General features: G+C 38.5%; 2 protein-coding genes across 12 annotated transcripts in view; one reads left to right on the top strand and one right to left on the bottom strand.

Annotated features, from left to right (window-relative positions):
• LOC144930791 (uncharacterized) overlaps positions 1-1,185 on the bottom strand; it is a 61,115-nt gene extending 59,930 nt beyond the window's left edge. For 5 of the 11 annotated variants that reach the window (XR_013636189.1, XM_078854088.1, XM_078854085.1 and 2 more), the window contains exon 1: positions 446-1,185. The gene's annotated coding sequence lies outside the window, so the exon portion shown is untranslated. The remainder of the gene's footprint in view (positions 1-445) is intronic. The other 6 variants (XR_013636190.1, XR_013636193.1, XR_013636191.1 and 3 more) reach the window with 3 other exon arrangements.
• Positions 755-19,812, top strand: DR1 (down-regulator of transcription 1). The gene is made up of 3 exons (XM_073357039.2): positions 755-1,573; positions 10,176-10,339; positions 16,295-19,812. The coding sequence occupies exons 1-3, from the start codon at positions 1,354-1,356 to the stop codon at positions 16,439-16,441; spliced, it is 531 nt and encodes a 176-aa protein (XP_073213140.1). The 5' UTR covers positions 755-1,353; the 3' UTR covers positions 16,442-19,812.
• The last annotated feature ends 1,372 nt before the right edge of the window (positions 19,813-21,184 follow it).

The following is a 21,184-nucleotide window of genomic DNA, read 5'->3' as shown; positions in this document are numbered from 1 at the left end:
AAATGGGTTATTTTTAAGATGATTTATTTTGAAATTTGTAAATCCTGAAAAACTATAGTAAAATCAAGGTCTTGTTGATGCCTGTAAAGTACTCAAAACTATTCTGAAGGTATCGACCGTGTACACTGGGCTCCTAGTCAGGTCACAACGCTCAATGCAACGAAAACAAATGATCACGCCTTGTCATCCATTGGGGACGCACTGCAGCCGGTGAAGTAGGGCCTGCTGGAGCCCGAGCGAGGGGCACTGTTAAGGGGTAAAGGTGTGCCCCCCACTAGGAAAAAAGATGGGTTTTAGCACGTGTTAGCTCACATGGAAGTAGTAACTAACCGAACAGAATCCGCATGCAGACAAGGCAGCGGTTGTTCTTGCTCATGCGGGTTAAACTACCCCGCCTGGTGCACAGGGGCCTTCAGCACGTCTTGTCCACCACATTAAAACCCACCTTTGCTGCTAGAGAAAAAAGGCCCCAGAGGTAGCACAGCCGCACAGGGCGCATCGCGCCGTCTGCACGTGTGGGCGCCGCCTCCGCCCCCGCCTTGCCCCGGGCGGCGCACCCAGCAGCGCCCCGAGGCTACTGAGCACGTGGGTCCAGCCTGGCCCCTTTCCTCCGCCACCGTCCGCCCGCTGCTGCCCCACTTCAGCTTCCGGAGCCCGGCTCGGGGCGGGGGGACCGCGGAGCCGAGCGCCCCAGGGTGGGCGCGGGGCTTGCGCCAGAGCTCTTTCCGGGGGATGGGGTCCCGGAAGCGGAAGTGTCCGAGGACGGCTTCCGGCGGAAGTGGCGCTGGTCGTTGGCTGTGCTCCTCGCTGGCTCGTTTCCTCCTCCCGGCCGCCCTCGGTTCCGAGGGAACGGCCGCCGCTGGGTGAGTGCAGAGCCGGAGCCGAGCCGTGCGCGGGCTTTTCGGACGGTTTCCTGCGGCTCCCGTTCACAAGGCGGCGGCCGGCATGGCACGAATACCCGGCGGCGGCGCGTGAAGGATGTGGCAGAGGCTGTAGCCGAGGGAGCCCTGAACTCCGGGCAGCGCCTCCCGCGGCTGCTCCCAAGCTGCTGGCACCGGCTCAGGGGAGCTGGCAGCGGGCCCCGCGCCGGCCCCCGCTAGCGCTCTCCCGCCTTCGGGAGTGAATCTGATCCCTCCCTTTCTCCCCCAGCGCGCGGTCCCCTCAGCACCCGCCCCGCACCCAGCGTCCTCCCGCCCGCAGACTCACGGCACCTGCTCTCATCCCCTGCTTGGACCTGCCCCGGCAACACCGCCTCGGGACTCCCTGAGCAGCGGGTCTCTGGTGCTCTGCGTGTCTTGCTCTGGGTCTCAAGATTTGAGTTCAAAGAGTCTCGGAGAGTGTGTGTGAAATATAATGGCTTCGTCGTCTGGAAACGACGACGACCTCACCATCCCAAGAGCTGCTATTAACAAAATGATCAAAGAAACTCTCCCCAATGTCCGGGTGGCTAATGATGCCCGGGAGCTGGTGGTGAACTGCTGCACTGAATTCATCCACCTCATCTCCTCGGAGGCCAATGAGATCTGTAATAAGTCTGAGAAGAAAACCATCTCCCCAGAGCATGTCATACAAGGTGAGTTCCTCGGGGGCAGTCATCTGCTAGATGACAGACCGTTTCGTTTAATGCAGTGCTGTTGTAGCCATGTCGATCTCGGGATAATGGAGAAACAGGATGGGTGAGATAATTTTTTTTAGTTGACTAGCTGGTGGTGGTGAGAGAGGCAAGCTTTCCAACAATACAGAGCTCTTCTTCAGGTCTAGGACCCTACAACTGACTTCTCCAAAAGTACTGGCAGAAAAAGTCAATATTTTAAAGAATATGAGTAAGGTTATTTGTTGCCTTGCATTGCAAGAGGGAGGCTACTTTTGTGGTGAAGGGGGCAGGAGTTTTCAGTTCCTCCCCTTGTTCTTTTCCTGTGTGACTTTGGGTGAGTCACTTATATTTCTGTGCTTCAGTTTCCATACCTGTGAAAAGAGAACTATCTCTCAGGGTGGTTGTGCAGATTACTTCCCTGTTTGTTACAGAAATAAAATAAAATAAAATATTAAGCACTTGCAAACCAGAGGCTGACACTGTATAACAGTTGGGGATGGGAGGTGGGCTTTACGAGAGAGTTCCAGGCTCTTGCCCCTGATGATCTCTAACCAATCCCCTAGCTGATGTAAAAAGAAAGATACTGGGATTCCTACCATACTGTCCCTGGACTTTCTTTGTGGCTTCATCTTTTGTATCAGTTCTACTGTAATAAGTGGGTACACTTAAAAATATGCCGTTGCACCCTATTCTGGCTGTTGGCTCCCACCTTCTATGGCTGCAGGGTGGAAAAGTTTTCTGATTCTTCTTTTGTTCTCTCTCGAATCTCGGAGCCTCCTGATTTTTGTGAGTATCTGCTGTTCTAGTCTTCTCCAGCCTGCATTTTTTTGAGTTTGTTCATTATGAATAGAACCAGTGCCTGCTACTGCTGCTCATAGCTTTCTCAAGCAGTAACAAAATGAAACTAATGACTTGGGTTACTTCCACAGCTGCTTTTGAAAGCCACATGGGCTGCTCCGATCAAGAATCATGTTAATTTTACTCAGATACTTGAGAAAGCTACCACAATTCTTGACAGTTTCATTGCTGCCCACAAAGTTGTGAACTAAGGTAGTAGTGAAAGTGATCAGAGTTTTGGTTTTACTCAGCTACTTGGCAAGTCAGTGAATAGTGGCATAAGCAGTAGAACTTCAGGCTCAGGAAAACAATCCAGTATTGGTTTGTATCAGTTCACATGGAAAGTTGTTTTTGAAACTATAAGTACTAAATGCTCAATTAATTAGATTCTGCAGACTATGATGGGGTATGATAACTCCACTTAACAGAAAAAGTTTCCTGTTTGCAATATAGAAGTGAATTTTTCAAGCTTTGATTATGACGACTTATAATAAAGAGCAATATAAGAAAATATGAACCATGTAGCAACTTTTGTTATAGTTAACATTTTAAGAAAATGGTGCCTTGCAGTAAAATTGATTCTTAAAAATCCTCTCAAACTCAGACTTGAAAAAGTAAAACCCAGACTTGCATTGTGAATGAAATGTTGTGCTGGTTAAATACATAAAGTTGCCACCAAAAGTATCAGTACAAGTTTTTAGGTTAATAGAGATTATCTCAAAAGAAAAGTAGAACAAAGTTATATTGGAAACCCAGTGTTAGTGGGAAGAAATAATTTAGTGATGAAAGACTGGTTGCCTATGATAAATGATTCTAAATGCAGATTTCACTTAACACTGTCCTGATTAGTCCAGTGGATTATTTTTCATAATGCGGATTAAGAAAATTTGTATGTGGTTGGAAGCTGAAGTGAAATGATTACCACATACAGACTGTATCTGCAGCGTGTTGTCTACTAACAAATATTTTGTCAAGTTATAATTGCTAGTGTGTTCAAAGTTCTAATTTTTGTTATAAAGCTCTTCTTGAAATTTTGTTAAATGAATGTTGATGTTTACCCATTTATATGGTCAAATGTGATAGGGAGGATGTTATAGTCATAAAATTTTATATTCTGCATCTACCTTCATTGCTATCCTCATTATCCTTCAGAAATACATATGGTACTAATTCCTTCCTAACCTGTCACGTGATTCCTTGAAGCATGAGGGTTAATATTACTATTTTAAAGAAAATTATTTAAGTTGTATGTGGTACATATAATTTAAATATTTCTATCCCATTCTGTATTGTAAAACTTATTTTGCTTTTTTTGACTACTATCTTTAAGTTGTCTACAATGACTGACTTTTTGTCAAAAGCTTCCTGAAAGTTCAAATACATTTTAGTAAGTTCTTCTTTGCCTACTATTTTATCAACATACTAAAGGAAATATTTCATTGATCTGCTCAAATTTTTAGTAAGTAAGCTGCAGTTTGCTCTTTCTGTCATAGTCATCTAGATTTTTATAATCACTTAAACCAGTTTACTTGGTACATAAATGAGGCTTACTGGTTGATTATTCCCAGGATCACCCCTACTTGTTCAAAATTTGCTACTCTCCAGAGCACCAGTATAGCAGCTAATCTTAATGAGAGATTGTATCTCTTTATTGGCAGCTCAACCACTTCATTCATTCTTTCAGATATCATGGTCCATACTATATGGCTCTTGTTCCTGCACTACCTTTTTTGACACATCAATATGTCAGTTGAATACCTGAAAAGAGTAGGTTTAGGGTAGGTATCACCAACATTCTTTGTGGGGAAAAATTGGAAAAAAAGAAATAATTTAGCGTCTCTATTTTTTTTTTAAATCCAAATTGCTATATGCTATTTTAGAAGATCACAAAGCTCATGCTCAAATAAATTGGTTAGTCTCTAAGGTGCCACAAGTACTCCTTTTCTTTTTACCATTTCTTCTGTAACCTTTCTGGTTCATATATATTTAAATAATTCCTTGTAGCTTTTTTTATGACTTTGACTATTTGCTCTTCAAAATCCCTTATACCCTACTAATTTTCCCTGCCATAGTTCATACTTTCTTTCTGTTGGCTTCGCTGGAGTTAGATTGTCATTTTCTCAAAAGATACCTATTTGGTTCAAGAGTAACAAACGTGTTAGTCTGTATTCGCAAAAAGAAAAGGAGTACTTGGGGCACCTTAGAGACTAACCAGTTTATTTGAGCATAAGCTTTCATGAGCATAAGCTTTCGTGATGCATCCGATGAAGTGAGCTGTAGCTCATGAAAGCTTATGCTCAAATAAATTGGTTAGTCGCTAAGGAGTGCCCACAAGTACTCCTTTTCTGTTTGGTTCAGGTAACATCTTGTGCATTGCCATCTTGTAATTGAACTGTTTTTTTGTTTAGGTCCTTTCTGTTTAGATGTCTGTGACTTTGTTATGGTATGTTTTAAGTGGCCTCCATTGAGTCTAAGGAGTCTAATATATTTACTTTCAATTTTAATGTCTTTTTAATTAGTTTCCTTCTCTTTTTGAAGTCTCCTTTCTGAAGTTTAATGGAACACTACTAGATTTTGGTATGATTTCTTGCCCAAGCAAATTTAATCTGTTTCCTTCAATTAATGGAAGTTCTGATTTAGTTTTTAAAGTAAGATCCTGCAACTGCAGCGGTTCTCAAACTGTGGCTTGGGACCCCAAATTGGGTCACGACCCCATTTTAATGGGGCCACCAGGGCTGGCTTAGACTTGCTGGCGCCTGGGGCTGAAGCCTGAGCCCCACCACGCGTGGCTGAAGCCAAAGCCCAAGGCCTTCGGCCCTGGGAAGTGGGGCTCAGGTTACAGGCCCCTTGCCTGGGGCTGAAGCCCTTGGGCTTTGGGCCCCCCACGTGGGGCTCAGGTGGACTCCGGCTTTAGTCCCCCAGCCGCTGGGGTCATGTAGTAGTTTTTGTTTTGAGAAGGGGGGTCAAGGTGCAAGGAAGCTTGAGAACCCCTGTGCAACTGGATCTATGTGGGCTGATCCCTGTAGTTGCTCAGAGCCCTCTGAAGTCAGTGGCAGATGTGCTATTTGCTTTACACACTATTGTACTCAATATTGACAGTATAATCTTTCTTAATTTCAATATGCTGTGGTAAAATTCTGTTGTTTTGCTGAATAACAGGATACGTTCAAAAGTATTCAAGTCTCTACCTATCCTAGGAAAAAACACTTATTTGGAAGATTTCATCATTGTATTTCTTATTCTAAATAATGCATTGCATAGGTAGTATGTAAAATGCAAGCCCACCCATGATGATGTATTCCTTATTGTATTTCTTTAGATTTAATAAAATACTTAAGACTGGAACATTCTGTACATTGATTAAAATACAAAATATTTAATATTTTAAAAATAAAATACAAACTTTCAGCCAGGCCACTATGCACAAGGCAGCTTGCATTATCACATATTCTACCCATTACATAATACAACTGTAAAATAAAAACCACCATAAAGAATAAGGCTTCTCAACTAAAGTTGCCTCAGATCCCAGCTGTTCAAAATGGATGCCAAGACTCTCAAACTCACTCTTCTGAAAGAGTTCTTTCAACGTGTAGGAACAGAAGAGACTAAGAGTGAACCTTTTACATACACTATCTCTAATCAACAGCAAGATTCCAGGGTTGATTCTGAGACATCTCTTACCCCTCTAGTTGACAGAGCAATTCAATTGTACCTGTGGAGCAGAGGCCAAACTTAAAGGCCACAGGGGCGAGAGTTAGTTTTCAGTTTACTGATACCCTACCTGTTCAGAAATGAGCTCTCTCCGAGGCTTTTTTTGTATAATTCAATAAAATGAGTCACCTGATAAATCTTTGAAGGGGACGCGGTCTAAATTGTCTATGATCACTGCAGATTGACTGCTATTTTCTGTATATGACTGGAGGGCAGATCTGGACACACCAGTAATCTTAGTCACTGAAACAACAAGCTTTGGTCACTTAAAAGCTGACCCCAAATGGCCATTAGACACCACTCTAAAACCAGTAGATAATTCTTAAGTCAGACTGGAGTCTACATAGGCTACCACTGTTGTTCAAGTGCACTTGAAACGTCAAAACCACAGCCTTCTGAATCATATTCCCGTAAAAGAAAGCAAAGTGTGAGAATGGGCTTTAATTGACAAAAACTCTAGCCTACAGACATGGCTTTTTGAAGATACTGACCTTTACGCTTGTTTAAGAATAGCAGGCATTCTCCCTATGGTGAGGTATTTATGATGTCTGACTGTAATTTGTATTAGTCAGTCATGCCAAAACTGGGTCTAAAGCTTCCTCCAGGTCTCGGTATGTTAACCAGATCTGGAACATACTACTAAGAGAAACATGAAGTCACACATTGCATATTCAGACCAAAACTGGCATCACAAAATCAAAAACTCATGCATGTTACCTGTCCTGTCTTGGTTGCATAGTTTTTCATGATGGGGAACCAAGGTTTCTTTGGCAAATTCAAAACCTAGGTAATGGGCTTCAGAGCCTGAGCTCCAGCCTGAGCTGCAACTTCAAAGTGCTGTAGCAGGTGTTTTTAGAGCATTAGTGTGAGCCCCTCTAACCCAAGTCTGTCAACCTGGACTTTCTCCAAAGTGCTGTGTAGATGTACCCTGACTGTGTCTCACTGTTTGTACAGTGCCTAATTACAATTGGACCTCAGTCTGTAGGTGTTAGTGCAATACAAATACTAAGGATAAGTAATAAACTAAAATTAATGCATTCAGATTTTTAAATCTAGTGATTTATGGAAACTTTTTATTATTTGTTAGAAATAGAATATCAAACCTGTTTGCTTGGCTTTGAAACTAAGACATCTGGTGGATGTTAAACCTGTAGCATTTAAAGTAAACCAAATAGATCAGAACGTTGATATCTACGTGTGCAAATAGTAATAACAAAGCTGTTGAAGGTTGTGCCATTAACTTAATCAGAAAATATTTGTCAGTAATAAAGTAATACTGGTATGTCAGTTGGCCTTATCTACAATAGGCTTTAAAACTAATTTTGAAAACAGAATATAAACTTAATTAAAAAATTAAATTTAGATAAAAGATGCTGTCAACTAAATTTGCCAGTTTAAAAGTGAAACTGACAATAAACAAAAGGAAGACTGTCTTTATAGATTTTCATTGTCTAAGATTAGCAAAATGTACAAAATAACTAGAACATGAATTGTGACAAGGAAATTCTATTTTTACAGTTTTCATTTTTAATAATCAAAGATTTTACTAATAAAGAAATGTACTTGTTTGTCTTATTAAGTTCACTGTTGCTTAAAATTAGTTTTCAAACACTTTTTGGCTGGTGAAGAAAGGACCAAACCTCTTCCTCTTATTATTCTTTTATAAATCAAATTCGAGCCGGGGCTATTTATCCAGGTACTTATGTGGCTACCATCACATTAGTTTTGTAGTACTTCCAAAGTATATTTAAAAACAGATAATCTGTCTTCCTAGTTTAATTTGAGACCTTTTTCGTGTGTGAAGAACTAAGCTTTCGCTCAGTAAGTTGAAGAAATTAGTTTTACACTGACTTTTGAAAGTGGAGAGGTCCATAGTCATCCTTCTCGTCAAATCTAAGATCTTTACCAGCAGCTGGTCTATCTGTCTCACTCCCAAGCTCGCTCTTCATTTGTCGTCTGTTTCTTTGTTCAGGGGAATGTTGCTGTTGTAGATGCTCATGGAGCTGAGAGGCAATCTCTCAGGTATCGCCTAGTCTACACTGGGTGGGGGGATCGATCTAAGTTATGCAACTTCAGCTACGTGAATAATGCAGCTGAAGTTGACGTAATTAGATCTACTTACTGTGGTGTCTTCACTGCGGTAGGTCAACTGCTGATGCTCCCCCGTCGACTCCGCCTGTGCGTCTAGCTTCGGTGGAGTAACGGAGTCGACAGGAGAGTGCTCGATAGTCAATTTATTGCATCTTCACTAGATGTGATAAATCGACCCCCGCTGGATTGATCACTCCGGAGGTAAGTGTAGACATGCCCTTAGACTAGTTCCAATGAGGGCTTTGAGTACCAAGACAGACTAGGATCCAGAATAGAGTCTGAGACTAGAATGCTCGGGTGGGGGTGATAACTGGGAGGGCCTCTGTTAAGCAGATGTATTTTGTACCACACGGAGCTTTTTCTGGGTTTGACTTCATTCTTAGATATGAGGTGCAATAATCCAGCATAGAGGTCACTGATGAATCAATCACTGTGGACAGGTCTCTATCTGTTAAGATGGGGTGTAATTTACTGGCTAGTAACAGATGGTTGTTACTGCTGCTGTTTGGGCATCTAATAGCATTGAAGAGTCCTTAAGCCCATGGCTGCTGACCAATTTGGCAATCTAAACGCAGATGCTCTCTGTAGTACAGAGGCAAGTTTTTCAAAGTATTTCTGTAGCTTTCGTCCTATTTTCAGTGGCTACCTGAATAATGTTTGAAACCAGTGTATCCAGAACCCCTTTTTTCCAGTAGTTCAAACTACTTTAAAGCATGGTTCAAAGCTCAGTATAAACAAAAGTTGGATCCTATCTACAGTAAAACAACTTTTAGGAACTTGGTTACAACAGTTGTTCCCTAATGCTCTGTCCAACCCTGTTGTATCTTTTGTGGAGATTATTAATACCATGATTAGGTGCCAGCTATGTTACAAATTGGAATAGTGTCTTAGCATTTTAGGGAGGGTTGGAGGACAGTTACTGAATTGCAACTAGGTATGCAACACACTATTATTTACATTGCGAGTAGGGACTTAAATTAGCAATCCTTTCTCTCCTGAAATGGCCAAGTTGTTGCATATCAGTGCTGACTTCAGCCCATTAAGAAAATGTGCTTTTCTGGTTGGTCCATTATGCTTAAATAGTGGAAGGAGGGGACTTTGGGCATGTGTGGTGTGTATGGTACATGTTACTATATATCTGTTCTTAAGCAAATATGGGAAATATGGCACTGGTTCCATTCATTGGTCTGGTTTATATGAAATTATTTTAAATGTATAACTAAGAAATTAAACTGTCTCCTTGTCTTGCTGTTTTTCTCTGACTAGTTCCCTCACCTTTATGAAATACAGCTAAGAAATTTAAAAGTACCAGCAAAACCAAGAAGAGCACACTTGATAGTCTCAAGTTTTGAAGATAGTGCACTTTTGGTGCAGGAAGGGAGTAGGGAAATATGACTTAAGCCAGTGGTGTTCAACCTTTTGGAGCTGAGGTGCCCCCCCCACCCCTCTTGAGTTAAAAGTATTGGTTGTGCTGCCCCAACGCATACAAATATAGATACAACACCTGCCCCTCAGGTTTTCAGGGTGTGGGAAGGCACATGTGACAGTCTCTGGGTACATAGCCAGCACTGGGCTTGGAAGCTTCCAGGAGCAGAAATCAGCAGAGCATCAGTGGATATTGACACTGACCCACAGGCTGGATGGTCTGTTGAAGTGAGTCAGGGGGGTGGAGGTGGTGCTCCCTCCCCAAGCCCCAGCCTCCTGGGGACACCACTCGCCCCCCGAATGTTCCTCTGTGCCCCTCAGTTTGAAAATCTCTCGTTTAGGCCTTTATATACTACAAGAGTAAAAAGATGCACATTTTAAAAAAAAACTGTTGTGGGTCACTTTAAATAAGCAATCTATAGGACAGAACAACTTGGTGTCTTATTACAGGAAATTGTTTTGATGTGACTACAAATTTTAGTTATGCTAATTGATCATGTTTTCTTTTTTCCAGCACTAGAAAGCTTGGGTTTTGGCTCCTATATCAGTGAGGTAAAAGAAGTCTTACAAGAGTGCAAAACAGTAGCACTAAAAAGAAGAAAGGCCAGTTCTCGTTTGGAAAATCTTGGCATTCCTGAAGAAGAACTTCTAAGGCAGCAACAGGAGTTATTTGCAAAAGTGAGTGAGGCAATGTTTCTGACTAAGAAATCTAATGTGGATTTTTTTCCTGTTAATTGCAAAAATCTATCAGTGAGGTTGAATGAACTAGACACTCCCTGATTTAGTGCCATAGAAACATGCATAAGTCCAGAAGAATCCCCTGTTTTATGGATTGCATGGCCATGAAAGATTTTACTGAATCTGACCTTGCAAAGTCAGGGCAAGAAATGCAAATGGATAAATAAGATGCTGACTTTTCTTTGTTAATTCTGTGATCTGACATGCCAGAGAGATTGTATAGAAATGTGTAAGTTTTATTAGTCTGAGTTTTAAATGAATGTATTACTTTACCACTGGTGATATCAAAGCCGTGCCACTCAATCATGTATTCCTATTTTACAGAAACTTTTACAAATGTTTGAGTTTTAAAAAGTTATTTTCAACTACTTTTTGTATTCCTTTACGTGTATTACGAGGTTGTCTTTAGTCCAACTGTATATATGAAGGGAAATGCCAACTAATATATTAGAAAATGATCACTTTCTTTAAACTATAATCATAGAAATGTAGTGCTGGAAGAGATTTTGAGAGATCATCTAATCCTATCGCCCTGTGCTGCGGCAGGGTCATGTATACATAGGCCATCTCAGACATGTTTTTATCTAACCTGTCCTAAGAAACCACCAATGACAAGGATTCCACAACCTCTCTTAGAAACGTATTCCAGAGCTTAACTACTCTTATAACTAGAAAGTTTTTCTTAATATCTAACCTAAATATCTTTTGCTGCAGATTAGTCCGTTACTTCTTGTCCAGTCTTTAGAACAACTTTTAAAATAGCCCGTAACATATTTGAGGACCGTTATAAGGTCCCCTCTGAGTCATCTTTTCTCAAGACTAAACATGCCCAATTTTTTTTTACCTTTCCTCGTAGGTCTTAAACCTGCTATCGTTTTGTTGCTCTACTCTACACTCTCTCCAATTTATCCATTTCTTTCCTAAAGCATGGCACCGAGAACTGGACAGAGTACTCCAGCTGAGGCCTCCTACTGCTAAGTAAAGCAGGACAGTTACCTTCTGTCTTTTGCATATGACACTGTGTTAACATACCTTTTTTTGCAACTGCATCGCGTTGTTGACTCATGTTTAATTTGTGATCCATTATAACCCCTGATCCTTTTCAGGAGTGCTACCACCTAGCCAGTTATTTCCCATTTTGTAGTTGTGCATTTGCTTTTTTCCTTCCTAGGTGTAGTACTTTTCACTTATCTTTATTGAATTTTATCTTGTTGATTTCAGACCAATTCTTCAATTTGTCAAGGTTGTTCTGTATTCTAATCCTGTCCTCCAAAGTGCTAGCAACCCCTCCCAGTTTAGTGTCCTCTACACATTTTATAAACATACTCTTCAGTCCATTATCCAAGTCATTGGTGAAAATGTTGAATACTACAAGACCCAGGACAAACCTCTGCGAGACCCCACTAGAAATGTCCCCCCAGTCTGATAGCAAATGGTTGACAATTACTCTTTGAGTAGGGTCTTTCAACCAGTTGTTCACACACCTTATAGTAATTACATTTAGCCCACATTTTGCTAATTTGCTTATAAGAATGTCAGGTGGACTGTGTCAAAAGCCTTACTAAAATCAAGATCTGTCACATCTATGGCTTCCACCCATTCATTAGGCCAGTAATCCCATAAAAGAAGGAAATTAGGTTGATTTGTCATGATTTGTTCATGACAAATTTATATTCAGTTTTACTTATAACCTTATCCTCTACATACTTGCAAATTCTCGTTTGATAATTTGTTCCAGTATCCCTCAGGTCTCAAAGTTAGGCTGACCGGTTTATAATTCCCCATGTCCTCTTTGTTCCTCATTTTAAAGATAGGAACTATGTTTTTCCTTCTCCAGTCCTTTGGGACCTCACCATCTTCCATGAGTTCTCACAAATAATTGCTAATGGTTGAGATTTTCAGCTAGTTTTTAGGTATCCACAGGTGAGTTTCATTGGCCCCTGCTGATTTAAGCACATCTAACTTATCGAAATATTTTAACCCTTTCTTTCCTTGTTCTAGCTTGTTCCTTTCCCATTCTGGTTAATATTAATTATCGAGTCACAATTTAATATTTTAGCCAAGACTGAAGCAAAATGGGGATGTCATCTGTTATTAGCTCTCCTTCCCCACTAAGTGAGAACCTACATCTTCCTTCATCTCTTTCTCCCTGTGTATTTGTAGAACCTTTTTATTGCCTTTTATGACCCTTGCTAGGTGTAACTCATTTTGTGTCCTAATCATTTCAGTTTAAATATCTGTCTTGGTTTTGGTTCCATCACTTCATGGGGGAAAAGAGTAATTTCTATCTCTCTAATAGTTTTTGTCACAAGAATGCTAAATCTCTAACATGTCTCTTTCCTTTCTTTCTGTTCCCATGGTGAAAATGCTTATTCAGGTTCCTGGTGATCTTACATCTTAGTTGCAACCTCCTCCTCGCTGACCTTACTGAAACTCATGTAATGCCAAAACCCAGATAAACTTTATTTTTGTATGTTGTAAAGTGCCAAGTACATTATAGCTAAATAGATGATGATGATGATGATGAGACAGTTGAGGTTTTCACCAGGTTTGGAAATTTATCACATGGCTAATACATGTAATGGTGTAGTTCTGTGACAAATTAATGCATAGATACTTTTTTCCCCTTCATGCTAAGATTAAAAAAGCCAATGTGGCTGCTGCAGAAGCAGTGTTTGGTTTTATAACAAACTGGTTAGTTTAAGTTTTTATGTTCTTTTAAGCTTAATGCAATGAAGTTTAATGTGGATAACTTAAATAAAAGCTGCACTCTACACGGGTCAAAAGCAGCAGAGGAGGGGTGGGATAGGGATATTATAGAGTATTATAAACAATGGGGAATTAAAACAATTGACATTTCATTTAAAGAGGTATTATCAACTTAGACCTGATTTGTTTTTACCTACTTTAAAATTGTTTAATCTAGAAGACACTGTCCTCTGAAGGTATGCATTTAATTTTTTAATTATTAGAGTTTAATAAAAAATGCATTATAAAATTGTTAGCACATGCAAGTTGCACTAGTCTGTGTATTCGATCAGTAAATGAAACTTAAAATGGTCCTCATTTGATATTGTACAAAAATCTCTGATCAGATTCTAAAACAGTGCATTTTTATTTTATTCCACAATTTATGAAAGTAGTTTGTGGATGTATTGTTGGAACAAGTGCTGTACTTGCACTCCAGTCCTGCAAATACTTATACATGTGCATAACTCTTGCATGTGATTAATCCTATAGATGATCCAGAATTTACCAGTGGTTATATGCAGAAGGAATACTGGCTGCTTAAATGACAATCACACTTCTTAAAATATTCATCTACACACCTGAGAAATTATGTATGCGTATAAGTGTTGGTAAGATCAGGGCCCTAGTTTTCCGTCATTTACAAAGATAACTTCCTTAATGAATGAATAAATCCAAATCAAGAGGCATCCTAATTTGTTGTGAACATTAGGCTGAAGTTTGTAGGAAAAATTCTATGTTGTAGTATTTGAGAAGTGACTTGATTGTGCAATTAAAGACTGGCATACTGCATTATGGCATGAAGAGGCAGATTTAAGATTGAGGACACCTTAAGTTCTAACTCTGAGTTCTTAGCCATGCAACCTTAGGGAGTTTCCTAGTATTTTCAAAAGAAAAAAGATGTGAAGAAGTGGTTATATAATCTGGTGGCACCTAATATTTCCAGAATTATCTGTCCAGCAGAAGGTGCACAGTCCCTTGGAGCAGTGTTTCTCGTCCCTGAGATCTCCCTAACACAGTTTAGGAAGATAGCAAGCTGGTCCCTGGTATCTGAAAGGTTGAGAGAAACTACTGTAGAGCCACTGACTCTTATGGAGCACTGACACATTGAATGTGTATCTTAGACATGCATGTCCACTACTAATGTGTTCACGTGTTGCTTTCATTTGTTTAGAACTTTGGTTAAAATGGCTAAAAGTGTACCAAGTATTGACACTGAACAAATTTTGATTCTATTTCAAACCCTAGTGACTGCATATGAATACTTTTAACTGAAATTCTCTTTTCAGTGAGGGCTATTTCCTTTGCAGATGTCAACTTTTTTTTAATCCAGCACATTTGTGCTAGAGCTTTCCAAAGAGTTGCCACAACTCTTGGAATAGGGACAGTATCTTTTTGTACTCTTATTGACTGACTGAATTGTCCTTGATGAAATGTTCCAAAATATCATCCTTAGGTAGATAGTAGGTTCAGAAAATTTTTTCCTGATAGGTCAGTTATGGAAAATTCAAAATGAAAAGGGGATTTTAATAGAAATGTGCACTTAACTTTAAAGGTGTCCTATATAGAGGGGGGAAACAAGCTTTTGTTCTCTTTTGCTTTATATATAAAGAAGACCTGATATTTTTGTTTCAAAGGTTTTGGTTTTTTTTTTCTGCTGGGTGTTTTTTTTACAGTGCAAATTCAGGTTTTAAGTGGACTTAACAAGCTGTTCAAGTAATCACCTATATAACCACTGTCAAATAGTCTCAAATATTTCTTCAAGAATACCCTGATTTAGGCAATGGCCTACCTTTTTGATTGCACCATTATACCATTCTTTCAGTTTTTAGAACTTCCATTTATTTGTGTTCCACATTTTTCTGAGTTAAAATAGCTCAGTTAAGAACTTTTGTCGTTGTTGTAATTAGGAATAAATGTCTATCTAAGGTTAGGCTGATTGGAGACCATAAAGGCTTACTTTGTTTTCTTACTGTTATTACTATTCTAATAAATTAGTGCTTTAAAGTATTTGGCCAATGTTTGACTGGTCAGTTGACCAATTATTTTTGGTCTGGGCAAATGCCCATCCCTAGTTTTAACTATCCTGGAGGCGACTATAGTGACTAAAGTACTAGAAAAAATATGACATGACAAGCAAATGAAAGCTGACAATTGAGAGGAGAAGGGACTTCTAATCAAACTCTTTTTAGTTTGTTTGCACTTTTTATACTCTCAACTTCAGTACCTAACAATCACTTAACAAAGGCTTCCTATCAAATGTCAAACATCCTCTCTCCTTGAATTGAGGAAGATAAACTCACAATAAACTGCTGAAAATCTTGAAAATTCATGTAGCAAAAGCAGACTTAACATTCCTGATATTTATGTAACAAAAACAAGCAATTTTTTGGAGATGGGGAAAGAAGCAAAAATGATGTTGGGAGGTGGAGGATGATAGGGCTGAATTTAGGTTCAGCTGCAAAGGTTAGGCCCTTATTGAATAAGAATATTGTTACATCACTACTCTAGTTCTGACACTTTCAAACTATAACACATTGCACATGTTTCACTTTACTTACCCTCCATTTTTCCATTTAATTTAATTAATTTAATTCTTGCTTAAAGTACGGCCTGGACTTCCTGATCAGTATTTCCTAGGCAGTTTGGGTAAGTGGTGGAGGGACTTGTTAATGCTAATTGTACTTGTTGCACTTCTAGCCACTCTGCAACGTTCCTGGTTAATTTTTCATTTGAAAGTGTTGCCTCTATGACCCTGTGCAACCCCCAAAATTGACTTTTTTTCAAGTACATTTTTATTTACCTCAACCTCTTTGGTTTTCTGAGCATAAATGTTCCAGATGATGGTTGAACTGCATACCATCAAAATAGGTTATGCCAACATGAAGAAAAAAAGGTACTGTATTAATAGTAAGGCGTTTAGAGTGTGGATGAGAGGGAAAGAATAACTAAATGTTAATATCAATACAAAGCATTGCAATATTTTGAACACCCTTTATGTACAGTGATTATTTTTAGGTATAAATCTTGTACTTTGCACCTGCAGTTTCTGCTAGACCATTAATGTAATCTTTGCCAGTGTGCTATACTAATTCCTTAAAAGGTTATTGGAAATTGGGTTTTGTTAACAATTTTGTCTGTTTTCAGGCTAGACAGCAGCAAGCAGAACTGGCCCAGCAGGAGTGGCTACAGATGCAACAAGCGGCCCAACAAGCACAGCTTGCTGCTGCATCAGCCAGTGCATCCAATCAGGCAGGATCCTCTCAGGATGAAGATGATGAAGATGATATCTGAAATTCACCAGCTGAGATTCTATTCCCACTGAGAAATATCTTTCCTGCACAATGAAAACAGTGATATGAATGCTTACCTGTAATTTTGTATGCATCTTGGACTGGCCATTGGTATTCTAGGGATGTCTGCTGTTGTGTGCTGTACATGTAAAAACTGTCTTTTTTTGAACTCTTAAAGATTTAAGGTTCAATATCATATCAACTTTGGATTTTTAATGGTGTATATGGAAATTTTAGATAGCAGTGCGTCATTTATTTGATCAATAAACAGTGTTAAAATAAACAACAAGTTTATAAAATAGTGAGATTTATACAGAAGCTCTAAATCCACATTTGCATTTCTCTTCCCTTTTAACTAAACTATAAAATCTTACATAAAGAATTTTTAATTGGTTTTTTTTTGGGTGGGAGTGGTTCAGTAAACACTTAATCTGCATAATGGAAAAAAGCAAAGAGGTCAGCATAGTAAAGTCTGAATTCTTTGTCCTTTTAAAAATGAGGATATATATATATGGCAGTAAATATTATATGTGCTCAAATACCACATTTGTTACAAATTTGAAAAGATACATTTTCACTAAGATAGGAAAAGGTATGTTTAATAGGAGTTGTAGAAATTCGGTCATTTTTTTTGTATGGGGTGAAAAAATAAACCCATGATTTTATTATATCTATGAAGAGTCCTGAATCAATGAATATTTCATTTCAAAGACTGACCAGTGTAGAGAACTAATAATTCTTATTATTTCACTCCAATTTAATGTTAACTGTTGTTGATGGTATTACTTGCATAGTCCAGATATGTTCATATTGTTCACATGTAAAGCTGGAACTTGGTGAAATGCAATTGTATTAGTTCCATTGACTTAACTGGGAATTATTAAATGTTCAAGCCTACAAAAGCAAAAATTGAAGTTAATGAACATGCTTTCAGTAAAGAGGGATTTTTATTTAACCCTGATTTGTTAGTTATTGTTGTCAGCATAATGTTAACATTTTCCAGACTAGGTTACCAATGGATTCCTCAGCTACCTTGTGATACAATAACATTTTCTTCATTCAAACAGGTTAGTAGGTGCAAATGTTTCTGTACAAGTTTAGTTAAAGTATGCCCCACGAGTAATCAGGAAAGAAAATCAGGATAAGGAAAGAAAAAGAAGTCTTTTTGACAATTGGAAAATTCTGTTTATATAAATGGATGGGCAGCTGTTCTTTGTGTTGAAATAGACCATAGTTGTGTCCGTTATAGAATTTTAATGTTGAATGAAGAAATGTTGGCCAATGTTCTGGTACTCTTGTTTCCAGCAGAATGGAAAAGCCACTTGCATTCTAGTGCAGACGATCAGATCAGATAGCTGTGTAAGAATGCACTGTCTTTTCTTTTAGTATGCTCTTGACAAGTTTCTCTGGAAAAAATTTTTGGACTAAAAGCTTTGCGTGCAGCAGCCTGTTCACATAGCGAAATAAATAGAAAACAGTGTGCCCATTTTAAGTAGAGATCTGAACAAGTACAGTTGGCATATATTCAGATCTCCAAGGATCGCCCAGTGGCTTTTGATTTAAATTTTAGAGAAGTTAGGTTACATATTGAATAAACTTGCACATTTTCTAAATGCATCCTTGCAGTGATGGTTCAAAAAGTAAAGATTAGTTTGTTGAATGTTAAGTCGAAAAACTTTCATGAAATATGTTGGACAAGATTTGACTAAGGAAGTGGTTTTCTGTAAAGACTTCAGTACCAAAGGTAGTAAATCTAGTCTAGTGAAACAATGTTAATGTGCAGTGTTGGCTTTTCTAATTTGTACTGTAACACCTTACACTTTATATTTTAAATTAGTCTTTTTCTTTTAAGTAAACAAAATTAGGTATTTCACACTTGTTTTTTCTGATGCAGAATTCAGGTTAACATTTTACTGCATCTGGTATGTATGGGATAGTATGTTTGGTTCCTTGTGACCTTTTCTTTGGAAGTTCTTGTGCTTTTTTCATATGCTGTATTCTTCAAGCAATAAAATTCTGATGTGTTTTTATAAATGGTTTTTATATTTGATGTTGAGTAGCCACTTTTCTTCACTGCATTTGCAATGTTATAAGAAATTTAAGGTTATTTAAGCACTGCTGCCATTTTGACTGGTGAGTAATTTTTGTGACAAAGATAATGCTACCCAAAATCTGCTGTATGATATATTCCTGCTCAGTTGGGCTAATTGTCATGCTGACTCTCCTTCCAGGAAGTATATTCTCCCTATTTGCATTTTTGTAAAGTGAACAGGTTCACTTGTTTAAAAAACTGCATTTCCAGCTTTTCTGTGCTAAAGGGACAGTCAAAACCTCTAGGTTCAGATACACATTACTTATTACATCTTTTAGAATGTTATGGTGGGAAGAAATTTTTGTGAATTTTTTAATTTGAACAAATTAGCCATTTTTTTTTTTATGTCTTGCCTTCTTCTGCTGGGTGTCTAGTGGCAAAGACAAGGCTGTTTCTAGAGCTATGATACTACTGATGCTGGTACACAAATAATAAATAGGCATAAGACATTATAAATTTAAGTTTGGTGAGTAAATCAGATGTCAGTACTTAGTCTCTATTTGAAATAGGTGTGTCAGGAAATCAGTACAGTCCTTGTGGGAAAAGAAAAGGTGCAAAGAATATTGCAAATAAGTTAAATTACAAAAATTAGTTGTTGTTTTTAAGCTTATCAAATATAAACCTTGAATGTTCCATAGACAACTTTTCGTTTTCTCTTGTCAGAATTAGGCTCTCTATTCAGTATCCAAAATACAGTTCAGGAATAGTGAAACTTGAAATTAACGTCAGTACCAAATGTGAGGCTTTGACACTTTCTCAAGGTAAGACTTATAAGAAACCAATAGAAAGATGGAGCAGAGTTGTTTGCTACCTAGTTACTTGTCATATGTGTAGCAGATTCTTTTCAAGCTTGGCATAGCACTAAATTGACACAGTACATCTCAGCAAAAGACATTCATTGCTGAGTAACACTTTCAATTTAAGGCTGTTATGGAATTTGAGTGAAGCTCTGTTTTCTGTCACTTCAATGAAATGTGTATGCATGACATTTTACATGGTGAATAAAGTAGTTCCTTTTAATACTGCTTTTCTAGGATAAAATGAAGAGTGAATTTTTTAAAAAAAACAAACAAAAAACTTAAGCTAGAATCCCCCTTAAAAATATATTTGAATGTCTCTTGTTCGTACAGAAGTGCTTGTTACAGGTTTGTTGTTAATACGTTAAAAAAAAAAAATCACGTTTCTAGGAATGGAGAAAGCTCCAGTGGTAGATGGTGCACCTCAGATTTTGTAAAAGTGCCTTCATTAAAGAAGATTCTTTTATATGCATAATAGTACATGTTCATTGATCTTCAAATCACTTTGAAATACTGTCAAATTAAAAAATGACTAACTGTAAATTCTTCATTGCGTATGTGCAGAACTCAGTTACTTCTAAATGGAACCACTTGCACAACTTCAGTAATCTTGCGTTGTAATGTAACATTGAATTTGAATGCAAAAGCTAAAGTTCCATAATGTTGCCTTACGATTCTGAAATGAAATATAATACTGAATGTGTAATGACTGCAGTATACAAAGGCTGCCAAGGATGACTTGAGTGCTGTAGTTCAACTGGCTAAATAGTAACAGTTTTACTTTCAATATTGCTTTATTATCTCCTGTGAATCATTCCTTTTGTATTTGACAGTTTTTACTCCCCACCCCCTTTAAAGGGACACTTTGTTAAAGTTAAGATGGGGTTCCAAAATACATCTGTTTGTGAGATCTATCTAGTTGTTAAAAAATTAGGATTTCAGTGCTGGGTCAAGTAAATGGACCATCCACCCACACTGAACATAGCCATCATAGCTAAATGTTCCTGGCATAACTGTCAGGGGAGGAAAAAGGTATGGCAGTAAGTTTAAAAGTTGGTCTGTTAAGGTGCACTTGTAGTCAGAAGTGGCCATTCCACTTCATCGACAGATGCTCTGTGTGCATTTTGTTTATTTTATTGACTAAGCTTTTATGGTACTTTTGTCTTCCAGCACTGCAGAGGTCCAGAAGTGAGCTGAATTCTATTCTGGGTCAGAGATCAGCAGTGGAATTAGTTGCATCCTGTCTCACCTCTCTGTGCACAGAGTTCTAAAAGCAGTAGAACTGAGGCAGTTTCACTGGACAGCGGGACAACCAAGGCGAGTTTTTATAGGGAGGGAGAGTTCTTTGCTGGGGCCCTCTCCCCTATGCAATGTTAAGTCACGCCATTGTACAGGTGCTTAACAAGTGGAAGTATAACAGCATGGGGGAATGGAAATTGGGTTTATGTGGATCCCCCTTCAACAAACTTTTGTGTATTGGCTCTGCTGCAGAGGCAAGACTAACAGAAGATGAATAATCTATTGTACAAATGTACAACAATTTTTGTACAGCATCAAACCCAGACTTATGTACATTTAATTATACATTTGAGTATAATTATACATTTGAGTAAAACTAATGTCACAAGTGCAGTGAAGGAGCTTAGAGAAAACAACTTGAATGTACAATGTAGGATGGACGCTATGCTACAATTTCTTTAAAAATTAAATAATTTCAAGCTTTAGATATGGTTGGTTACGATAAGTGGATACTATCATACATCTGGTAGTGAGATCTGTGTGATAATAGCCATCTTAAACATAAAATTGATCAGTGGATACTATGACTTACCTACTTTTTATTGCCTTCTCTGTC

This window comes from Lepidochelys kempii, chromosome 8 (genome assembly GCF_965140285.1).
Source record: "Lepidochelys kempii isolate rLepKem1 chromosome 8, rLepKem1.hap1, whole genome shotgun sequence".
NCBI classification, from domain to species: Eukaryota; Metazoa; Chordata; order Testudines; family Cheloniidae; genus Lepidochelys; species Lepidochelys kempii.
Note: the sequence above shows the minus strand (reverse complement) of the source record. Positions and strands in the feature narration are given on the sequence as shown.

Coding starts and splice junctions, on each gene's coding strand:
- DR1 (XM_073357039.2), top strand. CDS start 1,354: ATGGCTTCGTCGTCTGGAAACGACGACGACCTCACCATCCCAAGAGCT. Junction 1,574..10,175: donor CCCAGAGCATGTCATACAAG/GTGAGTTCCTCG, acceptor TCTTTTTTCCAG/CACTAGAAAGCTTGGGTTTT. Junction 10,340..16,294: donor AACAGGAGTTATTTGCAAAA/GTGAGTGAGGCA, acceptor GTCTGTTTTCAG/GCTAGACAGCAGCAAGCAGA.